This window comes from Cinclus cinclus, chromosome 1, assembly GCF_963662255.1.
Source record: "Cinclus cinclus chromosome 1, bCinCin1.1, whole genome shotgun sequence".
Lineage (NCBI taxonomy): Eukaryota > Metazoa > Chordata > Aves > Passeriformes > Cinclidae > Cinclus > Cinclus cinclus.
In genome coordinates, this window is record NC_085046.1 from 81,340,474 (window position 1) to 81,361,896 (window position 21,423).

The following is a 21,423-nucleotide window of genomic DNA, read 5'->3' on the forward strand; positions in this document are numbered from 1 at the left end:
TGGCAGTATGTGTACCACTCTTTCAAGGTATATGTGTGTATTAACATATACATATATGGTTTCAAATTAAAACTGTATTCCCTAAATCATGGATACACTGTTTTTTTTTAACGAGTATTTAGTCCAATCTTTTTTGCAGTGCTTTCCTTTAGGTTTAAAAGCCCTCTAACAGTCACTGTCCATTCCTTGCATCCGAATTTAAGCAGAAGATCTGTGCAGAAAACAGCTCTTCTCTCTCAGGAGGACACATTTTCTTGAAAAACATGTTTGCATCTTGAGCTGAACCTAGGCAATATATTTTGGCACACAGCCTAAAAACCCAGCAGCTCTATGAACATTCTGGCTGTTCACTGAAAGCAAATTTCTCTGCAGTTTTATTCCTAACAGGAATGGTAGGATTGTTTGAAAACTTAAATTCTCTGAGGCACTCAAGCCCCCAACTCTCCTACTGGTGGGGCAGATCCATGGGGAATTTCTGTTGAGGATCCTTGTTTTGATCTGGGGAAACGCCCATTGAGCCATTGAAGTTCTAAAAAGGGGCACTTGGGCAGAACCAATCAGTGCTTTCTGGTGAAATTTTCTTGCTGAATCCAAGGAGGAGTGTAGCTTCAATTGCTCATTTTATAGCTTCTCTATCTGGGAGTGTGAACATCTGGGGAAATTAAGGGAAGAGATGATGCTTCTTTCTGAGCATGACCAGTGAAGGGTGTCCATGTTCTCTACACTAAGCACTATTGGAGAGAGGTGGAAGTGAACCAACAGAGTGCCAACATTTTTCAGAGAATTAGGAAATTGTGGTCCAAATCCTTTCCATGTGGACACAGCCGTAGTGCATGATCTGATTCATTAGTTCCCAGACTGGAATCATAGCTCCTTCCTTTTTCCAGGATAATAACATGATAAACAATTCTATTTCATGTAACTACACTGCTCAAGTAGTTTGGCAGTAATTGATTAAATCAAATATTTAGAAGACCATTGTACAAAAGTGCGCAGACCTCCCCAGGGATGTATGCAGTAGGTGAAGCAACCTAGAACATAGCAACTCCTCATTGGCCCCTGCTTCCCTTGCAAAGGGAATCTGGAATCTCTCCACAGGACACTGCTGTCAGCTTCCTTGGAAACGCATGAGTAGTGTGGTGTAAGGTTCTGCTTACAAGTTCTAAGATATCTGATTGTATCACCGTACTGTAGAAACTGAAATACATTCATTAAATGGACACAGATTTTCTATAAAACAGGGCTAGATTTGTTGTACAGCCCTTGCTGTTGATTTTTGAATTAAATGCTGTCTTGAATTTTTGGGGTTTTTTTAAAAGTTAAAATAAGTAAAAAGTTTTCAAAAGTGGTATTTTTATTGTGCTCTGCAGCTATTCATTGTTACATTTTTTGAAAGAACTTATTTTAACCAGTAAAACACACCTATAAGTTTGTTCTAGAGGTCCTAGTTGTTTATGAGATAGAATAAAACCAACAAATTTTAAGGCAGAAGTAAAAACTGCACTTCGAATTAGAAAATATTTTGAAAGATTAGTAGATGCAAAGTGTGGTGGGACTTTCTGAAGCAAGAAGTGGTGCCCTAATCTATCTAATAATTTTATCTAGAGAAAGTTTTATTTTTCTTTTCAATGCAAAGCAAATTTGAATAAAGATGTAGAGAATTAATAAAGTATTTAGATGTATCATAGCCTGCAACAAGGAATCACAAAGTTTCTCAGCTACAGAATTACTCTTTGCCAGTAATTAAAAAAAAACATAGGAGACTAAACCAGATTTCAGATAAATCTGAAGGGAAGAGTTTGTAAGCACTAGATGTAATTGATTTTTTTTTTTTTTTGAGACATGAGAGAGTAAAATATTATTGCAGCATAAGGCTTATCCATAAATTAGACCTGATTATAAACTTATAAGAAGGAAATAAATTCTTACTGGAGAATAAATAAATTTGAATTCTCATAATTTTTAATGAAAGCAACAGAAAGGCTAAGAAATGTGAGGAGATTTTGTTCTGACTTTCACCTGAAAGTATTTTCCATAGCACTAGAATTAAAATTGCAACAAAGAATTTGATACTGCCTAAGATTTTCCTGAGCTCCTCTAGGGTAAGGACAGCTTCACCTCAGCTCCCTTCTGGCACAGGACTCTTTAGTAACAGTCCAGTCTAGTCATTACACTTCCAGAAACATTCTGGTTAGCAGGCAGAGGTGTGATGGAAGCCATAAAGAACCTTTTCTGCCACTGCAAGCTCAGTTCTGTTTTGCTTCATCTTCTGCTTATTGCAGGCAGAATCAACCCCTCATGATGTAGACTGCTGAGAAAGGGGAGTGATAGAGAAATACACGTAACAGTGTTTTAGTCATGCTGAAAGTCAGTAGGATTTCATGCTTCTCAACAAATTAATCTGGGCTCAGTATCATCCTGGAAGATACTAAGTGCTCTGAAGGACTAACACAATGAAAAAGCCCCATGGAGCAATCAATGTGTATGAGGCTCTCTTGTATGGTTAAGTGTCCTGCAACATTTGCAGCCTCTTACATATGCTTATTAATAGATTAATAAACAGAAATTGATGTTTAAATGCAGGATCCCAAAACTTAAAAAAATTACTGAAGTCATCTACACTCTGCCTTCAGCAAGTTCTATTAAACCTTTTTTAAGCCTGCAGGGGAGAGAGAAACTGAAATTTTTTTCTGCAGTAGTAAATGGTCCACTGATGGGAATGTTGGTAGCAGTCACTGGGCCTTTCGCTCATAGTATTTGAAGGCTGAATATGTAATACTAAATTGAACAGTGCCAGAAAATTGCTAGAAATTGTATCCAGGTCCTGGAAGATGATTTATCCGTATTGTTCAAGTTTTTGAATGATCTCTCACAGAGTTTTGTCTCCAGCTATCACTCTCCCAAATAAGCTTCAGAAATAGTCTGTGAGCCAGTGCAGGGTAAAGGCGTGTTCTCAGTACTGTTTCCATCTGGCTAAGCTACTTTGAGGGGCAGGAGAATTTGAACTATTGTCTTGCACTAGCAAATTATGCTTTGAACCTGTGCCTCAGCTCTTTTTTATGTCTCAGAGATGTGAATAGCATTAAGATGGCAAGAACTGAACTGAACTGCCTTAATAACTATGGAAAGGATCTGTGAATGCTCACTGACATTTCTGTTTTCTCTGAGTTACTAATCTGCAGCCAATAATAAAAGGAATCTAAAATCAGGGTTTTGTTATCCTTGGGGGTTTGCAAGCTATTTACATTATGAAGAGAAATAGATGATGAAGAGGAGTGTTGTTTGGATTATAAATTCTGCAAATCAACAAAAATTACAGGAATATGCTAACTATAAGATCTGTTTGCCCGACAGTAATACAACCAAACACAAAGAATGCTGTCCTAGCTCACAGTATTGCACATCTCTTCCATTATCTCTAGAAAAAGACAACTTTTCTTCATTTGTGTTTTGTTTCTCGTTGCCTTCTCTTGTATTCCTTTGCATAAGGGCACCTAGCTGATGGGCCTTAATTAGACATTTAAGCAGAGCTGTGTAAGCACCACTGAGTAGCATGGACTACAGGAGTTCCTGTTCTCTCTTGTCCTCAGGGCATGGTAGAGGATCAGAGGGAGAGGACAGTTGTCATCTCTTAGGTTTGAAATTCTGATATTTCATGGCAATATTTTGGGATTTTTCCAATTTCAGATTTTTATTTTAGTAGTTCAAGTTTAGTTTAGTTGTGATATTTTAGCTTAGAAGATCTGAATAAATTCATATATCACTAAACTTGCTAATAACAATAAAGAGTTTCAGATATAAAAAAAATCCCTGAAAAGCTATTTAAGTTATTTATGCATTCCCTAAAGCCAATTGCTTTTTATTGGTTTTTTTCTTTATTGTTTTCATTTCCCCCGATTATTTTTTTCTTTGAACTCACACTTGGCCACAATAAAACAAGTATGCATTTAAAAGAATAAATTTTGTCCTGCAGTAGCTTCATAAATCAGGAGTAAAAAAAAATTACTCCAGTAAATGGAGGCTATAGCCCATCTCATAATGATGTCTCTGATCATTATCTCACTGATCTCTCTAGGCTGCTTCTATAGCCAGCAAGAAGAGGGATGAACTGCTCTTTGAAGCAACTGTTGGTTTTCTGACTTAAAAGTCTCATTTACAGACTTAAACCTGAGTGGATCCTTAGATTTTGTTATTGTTCTTTTCTTAGAGCCATTTGTTTGCCTTGTATTTCTGCATTGCACTATTTTGACTGTTTGTTTCATCCAGCATTGCTTTTATGAATAAAAGGTATCACAGTAATAAGACTTTGCCTTTGTAAAATATGATGTAAAAATTGCTCCTTTCCCACACTGAAATGTGCAGCAGTATCCCACAGGATTGGGAAGAAGCAGTAGACTAAGTGATGTGGAATGGGATGATCCCCAGGTGTCTGGAAGGGAGCAGCAGGCTGCCCAACTTGCAGACAGTTTGTAAAGGAGCCAGCAATTCTGTGTTCTCATGGAAGCAGGTGAGGTCAGAGTGTCTGCCCACACTTGTAAAACCCAAAGTGCATAGCAGGGTATCCAGTTTACTTAACTGTCTGTTGGAACTTCTCCAATTGTGGGGATGTTTTGTTGTGCCCTCAGGAGATCCCATTTTCTGTGTGCTGTTTCTTCGTGGTACATCCTCTTCCCTATGGCATGTGTTTTTTTCATTACAGTGAAGAAATACTAACCTCAGCAATGGCCAGTAGACAAAAAGTTGTTTGCTTTACTGCAAAGGGAAAGAGCACTGTTTCATAGCACCCTCCTAGTTAAAAAGAGCCTTCTTCCTAAGGGGAACAATCTCAGCAATTTTCAAAAGATGTAAAGGCTCTTTAAATCTTTCATTCTGAAACTACTTTAATGACTTTCTTTTGTCCAACATCTCTACAAAATTGTTATGTAAAGAAACTGTGTGACTGGAACTTTCCTTGCTGTTGTGTATTTTCCCTCCTATAAGAGGCAGAAATAACATTAAGGGCTCCATGACAAAAAAAAAAAAAAAAAAGACAAAAAAACCCCCAAAAACCCAGATGGTGCTTTGTTGCTAAGCAACTTAAAGAAAGATGAAAGAAAGCGCAGAGCTCTATTTAGGTCTTGTAAAAACTCAAGCAGTAAATACCCACTCCTTTGATCTTATTTAACCATGATGATGCCTTATTATCCTCTGTTGCTGAAGAGAAAAAGTAAGTTCTGGGGACTGATAAAAGAGGTAGTTACAATAGACCTTGAAAGGTTAGAGGCAGCCTGTCAGTAAATAGTTGCTAAAAAAAAAAAACCAGTTATAATTGCACTATCCAGCTCAACTAGGATCAAATCTAACATTGTTTATTATATTTGTCCTACCGCACCTTCCCCAGACCCACTTCTCCCTTTACATCTGAAGACACATAATACAGCCATGATCACTGTAGTTGTGGAATGTGGTGACATTCCTGGGCGGCACATCGGTCCCTGTGTTCTCGGCCACCTCTAGATCAATGGCAATTTCAAATGCAGGTTCATTTGTAATTCTCACTCTGGTCCATTGAAAAATAAATAGGAAAGTGTTGGGGGTCACTGTCTCCATTACAGTGAACAATTCACTGGCAATGTTTGCAGACAATTTGTGTTCTGTGTAGTTAATCTCAGGCAGAATCAATTCTGTTTCATGAAGGTCTATATGCTGCAGCAGACATGCCTCTGATCATTCATTTGAGCTAGTCAAAGATCACTTTAAAGAAAAAAATAAAAGAAGAAGAAAGGGAGTATCTAGAAAGGAGTATTTATGCCTTAATAGCATATGAAATGAATAGCTTAGGTAATAGCATCTGCTTTTATTTGACATAATTTAAAAAAAAGAATGAAAATAGAGGCAAGTTCTGAATAAAAGATACCGTGTCTTGAAATTGTTATAAAATTGCACAGTATATTTCATCTGCACTGAAGACAAATAACCTATGGCTTTCTTAGATATGAATTTGCATAACACTGCATTAATGGAGTTATCTCGGGCAAAAAAGACATCTTTGTTTTCCAGGGAAAAATATGAATAAGAAAAATATGGGTAAGAGAACAAGTCAGATACTGTACTGAGATAGAGTACTTATTTATGATAGGTGGTATAAAACTCTCTCACGCATGATGATTTGTTTTATGATGTAGCAATCATTGAATACCTTAATAATGGAAATAATTTATTTAAATGTCATACTTGGAATATAGTAACAGATTGTTGAAATCCTGTCTGTCAAATCAGGCTTCGGAGTCCAGACAAAATTAGTTGCCAGAGTTTTCACAACTACAGTTCATAGCAAGACAGTGCCAAGTTTTCTTGATGTTTAGGATGGCGTTGCAAACAAATAATGCAGGGAATAAAATGCCGTATATTCAACAACTTCAGTTATAGGATTAGTAAACAGTGTTTGGTATGCAATAGTGAATTATCTGCTTGATTAACAGTTGAGAACCTGAAGCTATACTGCATCTGAAATGACATTAAAAATGCATGTATAGCTTTTAATATCAAAATTCTCCTATCTCATTTTCCCAATGTTGAAGAGTTTGCATAGAAAGCATTCTACTCATCTCACCAAGTGCATTTGTGATATGCAATCCTGCAAAGCCAAAAATGAGGATTTTTTTTAATGTTTGACAACTCTGTCTAAGAGAGAATCTAAATGCAAATGCCACAAAGATTTTTTTTCATTGTAAGCTAATTTTTTAAGATTGCTAACCTTTTTTTTTTAATGACAAGAGGTAATGATGGAATAACATTTCAGTAAACCAGTAGAAACTATCATTTGAAAGGCTGTTTCATTAATTGAACTTCAAAAAGACATGGTAAATAATTTACTTCTGTAAGAATTCAAGTGATAATGTTTTAAAGAGAGGTTTGAAAGGAAATTATTTTTTTTTTACCATATGAAAATTTTGAATGTTTAGGTTTTTGTCTCAAAAATGTTTTTTCTCATAAATGAAGAAAATACTGAGATTCTTTGCAAAAGGAATACTTCACTGGGAGAAGTACATCTGACTTTGTCATGTGGCTACAGGTACAAAGTCTTTGGCAGATGGGCTACAATGTGGCTGTAAATACCAGAAATACATCCTGAAGTGGTAGGTTTAAGAACAGGGGCTCAGAGGAGCCAGACTGGAGCAGGCAATGAGGTGCACTTTCATTTAAATCTTGACTAGTGTCATAAACCATGTGACAAATGGTTCTCCCATGAAATCCAGCCTACATTTCAGAAGAATGTTGTGAAAACTCTGACTGGAGAATAGTTTGACAGACTTGAATTAGTAAATACAAAAGGGAGTTGAAGGTAAATAATAATAATAATATTTATTCTTCAAAAACTGTTTTTAGCAACCTAAAGTGACAACTCCTTTTTGTCAGTGTCTGCTGCTTTTTTAAACTTCTGCCATTGTTCTGTTTCTGACATCTATGGCAGAGCTGTGTTAAGACTGTAACATTATATTGGCCCATCAAATCCTACAAATGTGTTAGATCATTTGAAATGGGTTGTAGGGTTAAGGCAATCCAACTGGGTTGAGAAACAAACTGTGGATTCGTCCATCCTTCAGTTGCTATTATTTGTCTAAGTTTTATTTATGTTAATAAAAAACTACTCTGAGCTTACAATATTTTTTCTAAACAAGCTTTGGTATTTTGTTTCCTCCAAACTAAGAAAATAAAAGGAAAAGAAAAAAATATATTTTTTCCCTGAAAGATTATTATGATTTTGTTAGGCTTTTCTAGCATACCAGGACCTATGAGAAAGGTGACCTGTATTATGTCATGACTCACATCATCTTGGAAAACTACAGTATTCTTCATCTTTTCAGTGGATGGAGGCTGGTCTTGTTGGTCGTCTTGGTCAAAGTGCTCAGCAACGTGTGGAGGAGGGCATTACATGAGAACCCGCTCCTGCACCAACCCGGCACCGGCGTACGGAGGGGATATCTGCCTTGGCCTGCACACCGAGGAGGCGCTCTGCAACACTCAGCCCTGTCCAGGTACGGCCACCCGGCCCACCCTTCTTGGTTCTCTATGTGCCACAGGATGAGGCGTGCCCAGCTAGGCAGCATAATGTACTTCATCTGTTATTCAGAATCAAATAATTTCTCTCCCTTATTAAGAGTGCAATCAGCTCTTGCGTGCTACAATGCTACAGTAAATCAAGTACTAGCAGAATGTGTTCTACAGGACATTACCTCCTTCCTCCCTCTTTAAAAATTAAAATCGAAGTTACTATATCTGGATTAAGTAAAATTGTGTAATATTTGAAGTGGACCATGCAAATGGTTTGTGAGACTTCTAAAAAAAATAGCATAAACAAGTGCTTTTGTTACACCACCAAACATTCACAGCAAGCAATTGCTGAGATTAATATTCAACACATGTTATCACAAGGTTCGTCGAGTAGATAATATTTGCCTTGTTTTCATATAAAACACAAAACTTTCATGGTCTTTGTAAATTTCCTTCTTCAACTTTGGATGTTCAGGAACAAAGATCTGATTTTTTTAAATTACTGTGGAGTGCTTAGTAGATGAAATGTCTCAGCACTCCTGCTAGTTGTTTGGTATTTGGGATCATGTCTATTTCTGGAACTTTGACTCTGCCTTTTGACTTATATTAAAGGAAACTAAATTTTTTTAAATTAAATTTAAGTGAGAAATTGAGATTAAAACCACATAATCTTTCCTTTACTGCTGATTAGTGGATTACAGATGACAGCAAAGGGAAAGAAGCTCTGATGCCACACTGTGTTACTTGCTTCACTCAGAGCTCCTAGACTTCATAGCAAAAGTTTTCTGCTGGTATGATGAGGCTGTGTATGCAAGGGCAAGAGCCCCATGAATTTGAATGGATCATAATACTTGCTATGATTCTTCCTTTTCTAGGTACTACATATCTTCCAGCAGAATAAAAGTGCCTACTTTGTCAAAATTAAAGCGGGTTGGGTTTAAAAAAAAACCAATTGGACTAAAATTTTTAAAAAACTAAACCAAAAGCAAGCATTGAAATAATTTGATTATTTGATTTTTTTGAGACAAATAGTGTATATTTGTATATAGAAGTTGCATAGTTGCCTTGAAATCCTTTGAGACATCCTTGAAAGGTCAGAGCTGGAGTGTTTTTTGTGCTAGTATTGTAGCAATTTCTCTTGTTGTGCATTTATTTTCTACCACCATTTTCCTATAAATGACAGTTTGCAAACATTCATAAATAATGTCTTCATCTTATTTTGACCTGCCTGTAACCCAAATTTTGGAGGAGATGGAGATTGGAGGAGAAAGTTGGTTTCATCCATCTTGGTTCAACAAAGTGGAAACCCTTATAAAACAATAACATTTCAGAGTATTTTCAAATGTATTTTCCACATTCTGTAATATTTTATTGGTATTTCAATCTCACGGAAAATTTGCCATAGGTTTTTGAAACAGCTCATCATCCACTAGCTGTGAGAATGGCCCTTGCCTCATGTTTACAATATAGATTTCAAAACTGCTTTTTGCTGCTCTTATTTCACATGGGTATGAGTCAAAAAAACCCGCAGTGCTTCATATATCAAGTTTGGATGAACTCCCGAGTGCCTGCAGAGCCATTTTCTTCTGGTAAGGACCAGGTGAAAAGTGCTCCATTCTTGTACAGATCTGAAAGCACCAGTGCTGACATTCACTGCTTGACTGACATGCTCAATATAAGAGAATAGTAATGACACTTGGAATCTAAGATCAACCAACCAGCACTGAAATGAATATGCAAAAAATAGAAATTATTTATTACATTTTTTAAGTTGTGAAAAGAGCAAAGGTTTTTGGCATTTGAAATACTCCTTTTCTTTCCCCCAAAACAAAATTACCAGAAAATGAAACTTTCTGGAATCCTGATAAAAAGGATTTGTTGAGGATACAGAGATTTAATGGCAAATCCAAGTGAAAGTATTCAAGTGTGTACTTAAAATAAAGCAACAGGCTTGTGTCTGCAAAACTCATCAATTTTTCTCATCTTTCATTTTAAAAGCTCTGTCATTGAGTTTGTAGTTTTTAATTTAATTCACCTAAATGCAATCATGGCAAGATGTCCTGGTTTGAAAGACAGGTGTTTGCTAAGGAAAGCAGAAGCCTCCCTTTGAACTGAAAAATGTGATCCTTCCTTCCTACAGATTATTATGATTTTGAAATTAAGGGAGCTCTCAGGCAAAGATATGGGGTAGGAATAACAGTTCTTTACTAGTATATCTAACAAAACAAACAAGAACAAGAACAGCTATGAAATTACCCACAAACAGAACAGTAACTCAGTCCCAGTGTTTTTTGGCTGCAGGCACCTTTTCCCTGAGCTGCAGTTCCCGGTGCTGGGGGCGGGCGGGTCCCGCAGAGCCGCAGGAGGGCTGGGGGTGATGGCAGAGCTGTCCCAGGGGGAGAGAGAGATGGAGAGAGAGCCCTCCGCTCACGGTGTGGGTCCTGATGCTCAGCAGAGTGCTGGATGGTGGCAGGTTACAGAGAGAAGGCAGCAGGGCAGGGTCCGACAGCAGTGAGGATGGCTCCCGGTGCTGGGATGGCAGGGATGGAGCAGAGGCAGCGATCGTCCTTCTCGTCCGAACTCCGCGGGGAAAATGGGGTGAGACCCAGACTTCCGCTTCCTCTTCTGGATGTTTGAATATCAAGAGGTTTCCCTCCTCTCTCTCTCCTCCCCCTTGTCACCAGGGCCCAGTCAACAGGTGACAATGGGGAAAATTCCACAGAGGGAAAAGGGAAAGAACCAACCCCCAACACAAGATGAAAGGCTTGATCAGTAGTGGCTGGTTATCAGTGTAACCAATTTCAGTGGTGTCTGCAACATGTTGAGCAAAACAGTATGTTATACATTTTTACTGCTTCTGTAAGGTGTAAGTACATTCTGTCCTTGGATTGGTAACTTACACATACAAATAATGGACAAAGCACTGAGCATTTAGAGATAGTGGTATAATACTGCATTAAAGAAATTTAAATGTTACATTGATTAATCTGATCTTTCTGCAGTGCTACCTTCACCAAGGTATCTCTTAGGAATCTCTTTATTTTAACCTAGCTTCAAAGGCCAGCCAAGTTTCTGTACAAAGAAGATATGACATGTCATGATTAAACCTCGCCAAAGAGATGAAAAGCATTTCCAGGTTAAACACCTCTCCAGTCCACCCTCTCTTTTATATTCTCATGACTTGTGCACTGAACTGAGGAGCAAGTTGAGAGGAGCCTGCCTGAGGTGCTAGAGAGCCTCAGATACTTTGAAGATACAGAAATCAAAGGAATGATTGTCAGTAGAAAAACATGCAAAAGCTATGGGATCACCTTCCCAGTGATGGCACAACTGACAATTTGAGGTCATACATCTGTTAGTCTTGGGTACCTTCTCTGCAGCTGAGATCCCAACAACCTCCTCAAACCACAGTTTTGGTGTGAGGACCCGCCACAGCAGGGGTGACCCTCTGTTTCATGCTTGCACTGATGTCCCCCCTCTCCTCTGTGATTCCATGTGCCAGATGAAGCTGATCAGCTTGGCAGCAGGCCCATTGACTACCTGTCCTGTGGTGTCTGGGTGCACTGCAGGACTCACACAGTTTCTTTATGGGTCCTCTAAGGAGCAGGATGAAACAGTAACTTTGCCCAGTCACCCAAATATATGACTTGGCATGATACCTGTGTACTCCGAATTTCCTATTTCATCATGGAATGTAGCTTCTTCAACAAAGGATCTGGCAAGTCAAAAGCTCATTGGACAAAATGGGGCTACAGAGTGCACCAGCCAACAAGATGCATTTAGGATGCCCACAAGTATTTTGGCACCTGCTGCACATATCCCAATTATACCAGGACTGGCCAAGGATCTTGGCTCTGGTTTAAGCATGCTCTCTGCCACCAGTGAGAACTGGGCCAAGAGCTGTAGTTCCTTTAAGCTTGAATGAGCAGGGCTTTATTGTTACTGAATACTTAAGGTAAAGATCCATATGCTTATTTTACTTAGATCCAGCAGCTGACACTGGAGGTGATAACAGCAGGTCCTGGATGTGCCACACTAAGTAAGCAGGAATAAGCCTGTCCATGTGCTTGACTCCCACCTCAGCTCTCCTACACCCCTGAATTAGGATTGAACCAAATTTTGGCATCTGCCTCTGTGCTCCTAGTACCCACTCTGCAAATGAGCTCCTCCCAGGACCATTCCTAGGAAACAGAAAAGCCAAAGGACAGAGCTGAGTATTTCTACTACTCAAAATAACAAGATCTTACAAGCTGATTTTATCAAGGCCTTTCTCCTGTTATTCAAAGAAGGCCTCATCCAGACAGTTAAAAATTGTTCATCGATATCCTAGTTCTTACCTGACCTGTTAAATTTTAGAGGACTGAGAGTTTTAATTTCTTTCCCATGTGAATAAGGGGATAGTAATGAGTAAATGTGAACCTTGTATTCTGGAATTGTATAAGGTATTGGTAGGGGCCCCAAAGAGTGTAAAACGTCCTTGACTTTCCACCTGATTAACAGTGTGGAAAAAGTTCACTAATTCACAAATTGTAATGTTCTTCAATCTAACTTGAAACAAAATTAGAAAATTACACAGATTTTCATTTGAGGCAAAATGAGATTTGTAAATTTGCTTCATATTCACATAATATTACTTAAAATTTTGAAATAGAAACAAGTTTGGTTTGGAATAGTAGGACACTATTTATTCCATGTCAAAAACCATAAAACCTATATCTTTGAGAAAGCTGACAGAAGAAAGGAAGTTTACCTGAGGTCTTCTTTCCTATATTTGACAAAATCAGAAGACTTATATGAAGGCAAGGCTTGGCCTTGAGTTGTAAGAATGCTGAGTGCAGTTAACTCTCACCTCCTCATGGGAATGAGATCAATTCACTTCATTTAAGGAAAGGATCTGAGATCACACAGGCATGAAACAAAAATGCCTTAATCAAAGCTACATGAGGAGAGGAAGAAATATAGAAAATAAATAGAAGGTGATAAACTGAATGGGGAAGAGGAGAATCTACAGCCAAGAAGTGAACCAGAAATAGCAAAAGCTAAAAAAGGAAACATTAAAAAATCTTCAAGATGCTTCTATTTTTGCAGTTAAATACATATCCTATTTCAGACTGGAATATATACTCTTATAGATCTCATTGCTACTTGTCAGGCACATAAGAAATGCAGTTCCCTTATCCACCCTAATGACCTAGACTGGAATTATTTCCACCACTATCACTCTTTCAGTCACCCCCACAGAATCCTCTGGCTTCTCACTTCCACACACAAAGGCCATGGCAGAAGCCAAAACCACGAGATGTCTGTGGCAAATTTACCATTGCATCCACATTTCAGAGACTTCTCCCAAAGCCAAACTCCCTTTATTTAATCAAAATGAAGGAGCTGCCCTCTGCTATACAGTGGTAGCTGGGGAGTCCTTTCTGTCCTAACTCAGAAATACAGGCTATTTCTCTCTCACTCAGTGCACTTAACTCCTTAATCACAGTGTCTGCATGTGTGTCCCTCTCTGCCTGCTGCAGACAGCTGGTCCGAGTGGTCCGAGTGGTCTGACTGCGACTCATCCGGCTCCCAGACCCGCACTCGACAGTGCATCATTTTGTTTCCTGTGGGCAGCCAGTGCACGGGCAACACCTCAGAGAGCCGAGCCTGTGCTGTGGACTCCAACTTTATACCAGGTGAGATTAGCCAGCTCCTTGAAGGATTAGTGACATCTCTCAAGGTTTCGGGACAGAGGCATAGCGCCATTCCAGACTGCACTGTGCAGATCCATGAGCTGAAGCAGAACTTGTCTTTAGCCATCACGAGGATGTAAGTCTACTGTGTAGAGACAGTGTTGTTAGACCTGGTGTCTACATAAAAATCTGTATGGCACCCAGTGCTGTGGAGCTGTCCCTACTGTCACTGCCTGGGACTTTGGTTAGTCACTGTCACAGTATTCTGCAGGTCTCTCCCATTCAGCTTGGTAGCAGGGGATGAATACACACAGCAAGCGGAAGTAGTTTGCTTTTTATTTGAAGTGTCTTTGAGACTAGAATTTTTAAAGAAACGTTTTGTAGGTTTTGTGATTTGCATATACAAAATGGGTGCTGTGGTTGTAATCTGAAAATAATTTCAGGGAGTTCCTTACATTAACAACCGCTCAGAAAGGTAAATACTTTTAGCTTTGCTTCCAGTCCTTATCTCCCATGACTGCTAAGTACCTGGTGGATAATCATGTTGTGTATTATTCTATAGTATTTGTTGAAACTCATGACTGTACTTTTGTTTTTAAATCACAAGAGTCATTTAAATCGTGCAACTCTATGGGTGGTCACAGTGCACTGCTGTTAGCAGTATACTTTCTCCCTATCTGCATTAAAAAAAAAATGGGGGTCTTTTCACAGACAGAAAAAATTACATTTTAATGTATCATTTGAAATGTAGCTGTGTTTATTCATTGCAGCAACCTTTTCTTTGTGTGACTGTGCAGTTAACTATACTGCAATGTAACAAAGACACCAGCAAAGTTAAACTCTGTTTTTTTGTGGATGGTGCATAATGCTTTAGCTCCCAAATAGTATTTTCCTCTAAAACCAATGTGAAAAATGTCAGTATGAAAGCAAAAACTCCCATGTTGTATTTTCCCTTTTCTAAGGCTTTTGAAGTTCTATTAATATTCACATTCTGTGAATCTGTATCTTAATCCAATATAAACTCTACATCTTGTTTGGGAAGGTAGGTATTTTCAGCATCTGAACCAGCTACCACGTCTCTTGCCCTTCTGGTTTGTTTGCTGCTTCTCCTCACATTATCAGTAACACAGCAGTCGTGCCCATTGTTCCCACCTAGGGAATTGAGCTTTGGTTCACTTGGCTCGCTTTTTCTCATCCAGGTCTTCTAACTGAGGGGTTCCCTCCCTAGCTCTTGGCTGAAAATGCTAATCCCTGCAGATGTGGCAACTGGACACACAGTACTAGCCTATTTGTGTATCTTCTCCCTCACTTCATTTGTTGCTTGGAAAGACAAAGAACTTAAAGAACTTATCAAAGAACTTAAAATTCTGCTTTTTTGAAACCCAGGTATAGTGTGTCAGCTACCCCACTTGTATACAGGTGATCCTTGACCCATTCAGAGAGGTTAAAGAAACTTATTTGTAAGGCAGAGCTTTCCTTCATGGAAACCATGGTCTGGAAGTAAGGAGTGGAAAAGCTTGATTGCCAACAGATTTTATTCTGTATTTTTAAAGTAAAAACGGTAAGGATACAGGCTGGAATTGCATTTTATTAGTTTACAAGTGAGACCTATGAAACTGGCAGTTGTCTCTTTTGAAGATGTGCAAATTCCCACTTTTCACATTAGTGCTAAATGAGACTAGTAGAAGTAATGAACACATTTGAACACAAGGTAATTAAACTAGTTAATTTTACTTCAGTAAATCAACTCTTTCTCCACAAGCCTAAACTTGACAAAGAATGTTTCCATGTGCATTTCATCCTTTGCATTCCAGAGATGTCTTGAGGCAAGAATTAAAAATAAGTTGCTGTTTTTGCTTGGGAAACTAAAGAACCTCAAGATATCACGGGTCCTTTCTATTATTCTACCACATAGTAAAAAATATTTTTTACTTTAAATTTGAAGTGGATATAAAAGAATGAATTTTTAAATCCTTGCTGTGTTGATCTAACTAGAAGTTCTCTGTAATATTTTTTTCTCCTTGGCCTAAATGGTTTGTTTATTTTTCTAGAAATATCTGTGGCAAGATCCAGCAGCATAGAAGAGAAACGATGTGGCGGTAAGCTTTTCAGTTCAAGATGTCTATTAAATGCTGAAATACTGATTCTCCTTTTTTTTTTTTTGCTTTTGTTTTTGCACCCCCTTAGTATTATTCTACCTTCTAAATGCTGCATTTTCATTATTTACACTTGTACAGAAAAAAAGTAGTTACTTGTACAGAAAAATGTAGTTACTACAGGATTTCTCATTAAATAGCCATCTGTCATTGGTGACCTTTGAGAGTTGAACATGTATTATTGGATGTTTTTATTTACTTCTTTGTCAGTGTGGCAGTCACCCTTGTACTCAAAAAGAAATACCTATAATAATCTAGTTATCAGAAGGTCAAAATTTGTAAATTTGTTGCTCTGCCTTTTTAAGGATAATAAGTCCACAAACCTCTTTCAGACTCCAAATAAGCAGTAGAAAACCAGCCTGCTAACAAATTTAATAGGCCAGACGGTATCTGGGACTCATTTTCAGCTTCATTTCCAGAGAAAAAACTAAAGAATAAATAAAAGTTTCTATTCTGGAGAGTTATGATGCTAGAAAAATAAATCTTGAAAGGAAAAACTTTTAAAGCCACTAAGCAATCAGGAGAAGGAGGAAAATGAACTTTTTTTTTTTTACCTTTTTTTTCTTTTCTGTGCTGAGCTATCATGCTTAGTCTTTGTCATCATGGTAATAGCTCTGGCCAGTTCTAATATTCTTTCATGCACAGATAAGCTGCATTTTTAACCTAATAAAGAACAAGGAAAACACAGAGGTTATACAAGGGTACTTGTGCATATGGTAACTTGTTATGGGGGCCAAGCTAATGTCATTTGATTTTTTTGCTAATTTGCTGTAGTACTCTGAAAACATTTTGCCAAGTTCTGCAGCACTGGGAAAGCCTCATAAAGGTATAGAAAGATGTTTTAGTGATAGATTGAGATAGTGACACAGCTGAGGCACCTAAATAAATAGTTTGTGTTTCTAAGTACTCAACAGGCATGTAAAGGTCCTACCTTAGGTTTTAAAAAAAGTAAGACCCATGTACTGGCCCATTTTTCTGCATTACAGTGAAAGAGATCTAAGAGATGCTTTTACGACTAGCACCAGTATATCAATTTAAAATCCTTCATTTGCACATTTAGGGAACAACAAACAAACTTTCAGTCATGCTAAGATGAAATTTCCACCATGAGCTTCTCAGCGATGCTTCTTCCCTAAAGTAAATCAAAAAGAGCAGTTCGAAATAACAATGGAAAGCAGTACAATTTGTTTATTTTGAGCTAATCCTACTGGTGCCATATCTGATCTGGTATCTCTCTGTTCAGCAACATCAGGGGATGATTGTGCTTTAGGCTTCCTCCTACAGTTTCATGCAGCAACTGGCTTCCTCTCAGTTTTAATCCTTGTGTAGGTGGAGAGGGCTTCCCATGGTTTGATGCCATTGTACCTTTTAAGAGCTGAGGAGATAGGAGGGTGCTGGGCTATGAGTTGTTGACTTTGCACTCTGGCTGCCATGCTTAAAGGCATGTTGAGATTCAGGCAGTCCGTCTCTCGCTACTTCCCACTTCCCCCTAGAATACTACCATTTCTTCCTCACTCCCTCTTAAATAATGAAAATATTCCAAGAGTTGGAGAAGGGAACAAACTGGCCAAGATACAAAAAGAATGGTAGCCAGCAAGAATCAAAGCAGGGATTGAAAAATGTTTGCTGCTGCTTCTGGGACATGCATCCAATAAAAGGGATATGGAATATGTTTATGGAAAGCGGAATGGGGTTCAAAGTTATCAGGATTTTGTCAGTTCTGCCACGAGTCACTATGTGTAAGAGAAAGAAGTGTAATAGCAGCAGAGGAGGTGATACTGTAGTTCACTTAAAAAAAAAAGCTATTTATGTGCACTATATACATAATTTATATAAAACAAGGCAGTGTTATACAGTCTGAAAAAAACCCTAATAAACTATTCAAACATATGGAATGCAATTAATTTTGCTTTTATTTGTGTTCTGAACTTGTTAAGCATCTTTCAACAATCTCTACTTACAGAGATGTATGGGTATCTAAGATTTTTATAATGGTTCCTTCAGGGAGGTAAAATGAATTTACCACTGTAAGGATAAACCATTGCAATTGAGATTTTTCAGGGAAACACATGAAAATTCCCTTATCTTTATTTGAATCAAACACTTTTCCACATTTTTCCCCGAGCTGAAGCTTTTACTGCTGCTGCCTTAAAATTAAGATTGCCTTCTTCTCTCCGCTCTGCAGAGTTCAACATGTTCCACATGATTGCAGTGGGATTAAGTAGCTCAATCCTGGGTTGCCTTCTCACCCTGCTTGTTTACACGTACTGCCAGCGATACCAGCAGCAGTCCCACGACGCGACTGTCATCCACCCGGTGTCACCCGCCCCGCTCAACACCAGCATCACCAACCACATCAACAAACTGGACAAATACGACTCTGTAGAAGCCATCAAGGTGAGCAGGGGGCTGGGAGCTACTCTATACACATAGACAACATTTCTCCCGCACCAAAAGAATTCTCCTTGCTACTTTTCCACAGTGGCATTTGAGCTTAACTTATGCTGACTGTTAATGACAAAAGTAGATTTCACTTGAGGTTTTGTAATTGCAGATCCTTTCACTTGTCAATCCCTGTTAGGAAGGAAGTTGGATTTTGTGTGTGTGTATAATTTATACAGGCGGTTTTTCTAGAAAGAAAACAAAACACTCAAGTTGTTTTGTGGGATTCTTTTCCTAATTGTGTTCCCTAGTGGCTTGTTTAATAAATGAAAAGGGCCATTCACCATGGCATCTACTGAAGAAAATCCTTTGGCTCTGATGATCCAGTGTCAAGGGCACTGTTCATCTTCCTGCACTATGTCTCTCTATGGGAGATATACCTTATGAATATATTCCGGGTCAGAATCTCAACTTGTGTTTATAGCCAAACTACTCTGTGAAAAAGCAGTGCAGATGTACTGAGAGTCTATAATGCTATCCATACTATTTAATCATTATTCCAAAATTGCTGGGGGTTTTTTGTGACCTTTTAAAATAACTCTGCTTTTCAGATCCGCCGAATTAAGAAAGGATATGCGGTTTGAAAATACCTAGTTCAGTATCTTCAGATTACAAAGTTTATTCATGCAGCTGCAAAGCTTTTTTGCAAATGAGGATTTTTCTTAAATCCTACCTGGATAATGCAGTTCTTAATTTCTGCATTTTTCTTTCTAATTAAAGACATTTTAATGAAAATCATTAAAAACAGCGAGAAAAGTCTGGACCATTTAGTCAGCAGTGGAATATGAACCTAATTTAAAGCTTTTTCAAATTCCACATAATCTCTCTAGATAGCTACAGAAACAAACAAAAAATACCCCAGTTCTTTGAAAATTCATATTCTGAATATTGCTTTTTTAAAAAACAGGATTTATGCTCTTAAGGCCTTCAGACATTTCTCCCATTTGAAAATCAGGGAATTAAGACAGTAAAGAGAAAATAATACTTATTCAGTATAAAAAAGATAGTAAGTGACTCATTCTAATAGGAAGATCTGCATATATATGATTAAAAATTATTCATAGAGTCATAAAATTAGGTTTTTTTAATACTGGGGGGAAGTGCCTGGCTCTATTTAGTTGCTATATAATTGCTTTCTGTAGGAATGTTATTACGCAAGAAGATGCTTCCTGCAAATGTACATTTCTGTAAATGTACATATATTTCTCAATCCGTTTTTGACTGGCTTACTATACATAGATATTTACCGCAAAAACTACCTCGGTGAAAGAGCACTTAGTTGTTACCTTTCTTATGTCCTTTTCATTTTCTGAATTCTTTTTTTTTTTTCCTTTTTCTTCCCAGGCATTTAATAAAAACAACCTGATTCTAGAGGAGAGAAACAAATACTTCAATCCACATCTTACTGCAAAGACTTATTCTAATACCTATTTTACAGATTTCAATAATTATGATGAGTACTAATGGGCTTGTGTATTTTTTGGCCTTCTGTAACTCCCCGGTCCCCAAGGCCTGTGCTACTCAAGTGCTCATGTGATTGAGGCTTCAGAGAAGAAGTTCAGAGACATTTCAAGCACGATCCAAGCCATCAGTGTCCCATTGCTGCCCAAACCGCCTGTTTGTGACATGATGTTTTCTTTGCAGAATGCAAGGTTGGCCTTCAGTGTCAGGGGTGGCTGTAGCCCCTCAGTGTTGCTGGACCACTCATGAGGATTGCATTGCCTCACTCAGTCTCATAAATTTTCACTTATATTTCTTTAACAAGAGATGAAGTAATTCCGGAGTTTTAAAAAGAAATAATAATGTTACGCCCTAAACGTGTGCCAGGAGTACAAATCTCATTTTCTTTTTAGGCATTTTATTTTATTTCCTTGGGGTTTAAAAAGGGAGCTTTGCTGTTAGCCCTCTGTGCGGTCTCCTGAAGCTCACACTGCCAAAAAGAGCTCAAAAGGTGCTGGGGATGACAGGAAGAAATGTGGTGGTTTAGCGATCCTCTGCAGCAGCTCTGGGCTCTGTAGGCTCATCTTCCTGGGCTGTAAATCACTCTGACTGCAGTTCAGCTGCTCAGAGTGCAGAGAAATTCTAAGGCTGTACCGAGGGATACAATCTTGTAATTAACCTGGACACCTCCAGGGTCAGTGGTTTCCAGTTGCAAGCCAAGCCCAGTCACATAAAGCCTTCACCTTGCTCAGTTTAATTTTTGCGAGGGTGTGGAAGGGCTTGTCCCACAGGGATGCCGAGGGAGGAGGGCAGATGGGAGAGGCACACTGGGAGGGTTTTCTCTGTGTCTCTAATGAACCAGCCTTGCTGCAGCACATGGGTTTGTTGTGGCATTCCACAAGCTTTCTCTCCCTGGAGCTTGCCCATGGGACACACTTGTGGCATGTGGCACTCGCCATCAGGCTGGCCATGGAACAGTGCAGCTGCACCGTGTACTGTGTGCTGTCCCTGGCTCTTGGGGGTATGTAGGCATAATCATAGGTCTGCTTTTTTCTTTCCAGCTTTTCCTTTATATGCACGTGTCCAACAAACAAAGCTGGCTCAGAGAGTGTGGATACATTTGCAAAGGGCTGTCTCACCTTGCTGCCGTGTCTGACCTGCATCAGTCAGCCCCTAGGGGAACATTCATATGGTGTTTCAAGTGATGATCTTGTTGGACTTCATAGATGTAAATATTTAAAATACTATTTGAGTTTTAAGTTAACAGTTTTAATTCCTTTTGTAGTGGTAGATGAGGAAACACAAAGTTTTATACCACTTTTCTTTGTCCTGTTTTCACCCACATTCATGCCATTTTTATTTTTGTATCTGAAATTCCGTATGTATAACTAAAAAGAAAATTTCAGGGATTTGAGTCAGATTTTACAGAGTATATAGCATCAAGGAAGCATTTGCTATTCTCAGAAGCTTGTGAGAAGAATTTGAAAGTGAATATTAAGGATTAAAGAGCTGGGCTTTTATTTTCTTGCTAAAAGCAAAGTCCATTGCACTAGAATACTAGGGAGGTATGCAAGGAGAAGCAGAATGGAAATGTTTTAATTCTGTTTAGAGCCCTTGCTAATTAGGTTATGGTATGATAGACAAATGGAGAAGAACATATATGGACTATAATTCAC

General features: G+C 38.4%; 1 protein-coding gene across 1 annotated transcript in view; it reads left to right on the forward strand.

The window, feature by feature from the left end:
• Window positions 1–19,923, forward strand: part of SEMA5A (semaphorin 5A) — a 213,740-nt gene extending 193,817 nt beyond the window's left edge. The window contains exons 17-21 of the mRNA XM_062499827.1: window positions 7,848–8,018; window positions 13,557–13,712; window positions 15,761–15,808; window positions 18,051–18,262; window positions 19,652–19,923. Coding sequence (XP_062355811.1) covers window positions 7,848–8,018; window positions 13,557–13,712; window positions 15,761–15,808; window positions 18,051–18,262; window positions 19,652–19,771 — 707 coding nt within the window. The 3' untranslated portion in view covers window positions 19,772–19,923. The remainder of the gene's footprint in view (window positions 1–7,847; window positions 8,019–13,556; window positions 13,713–15,760; window positions 15,809–18,050; window positions 18,263–19,651) is intronic.
• Window positions 19,924–21,423: the final 1,500 nt, after the last annotated feature.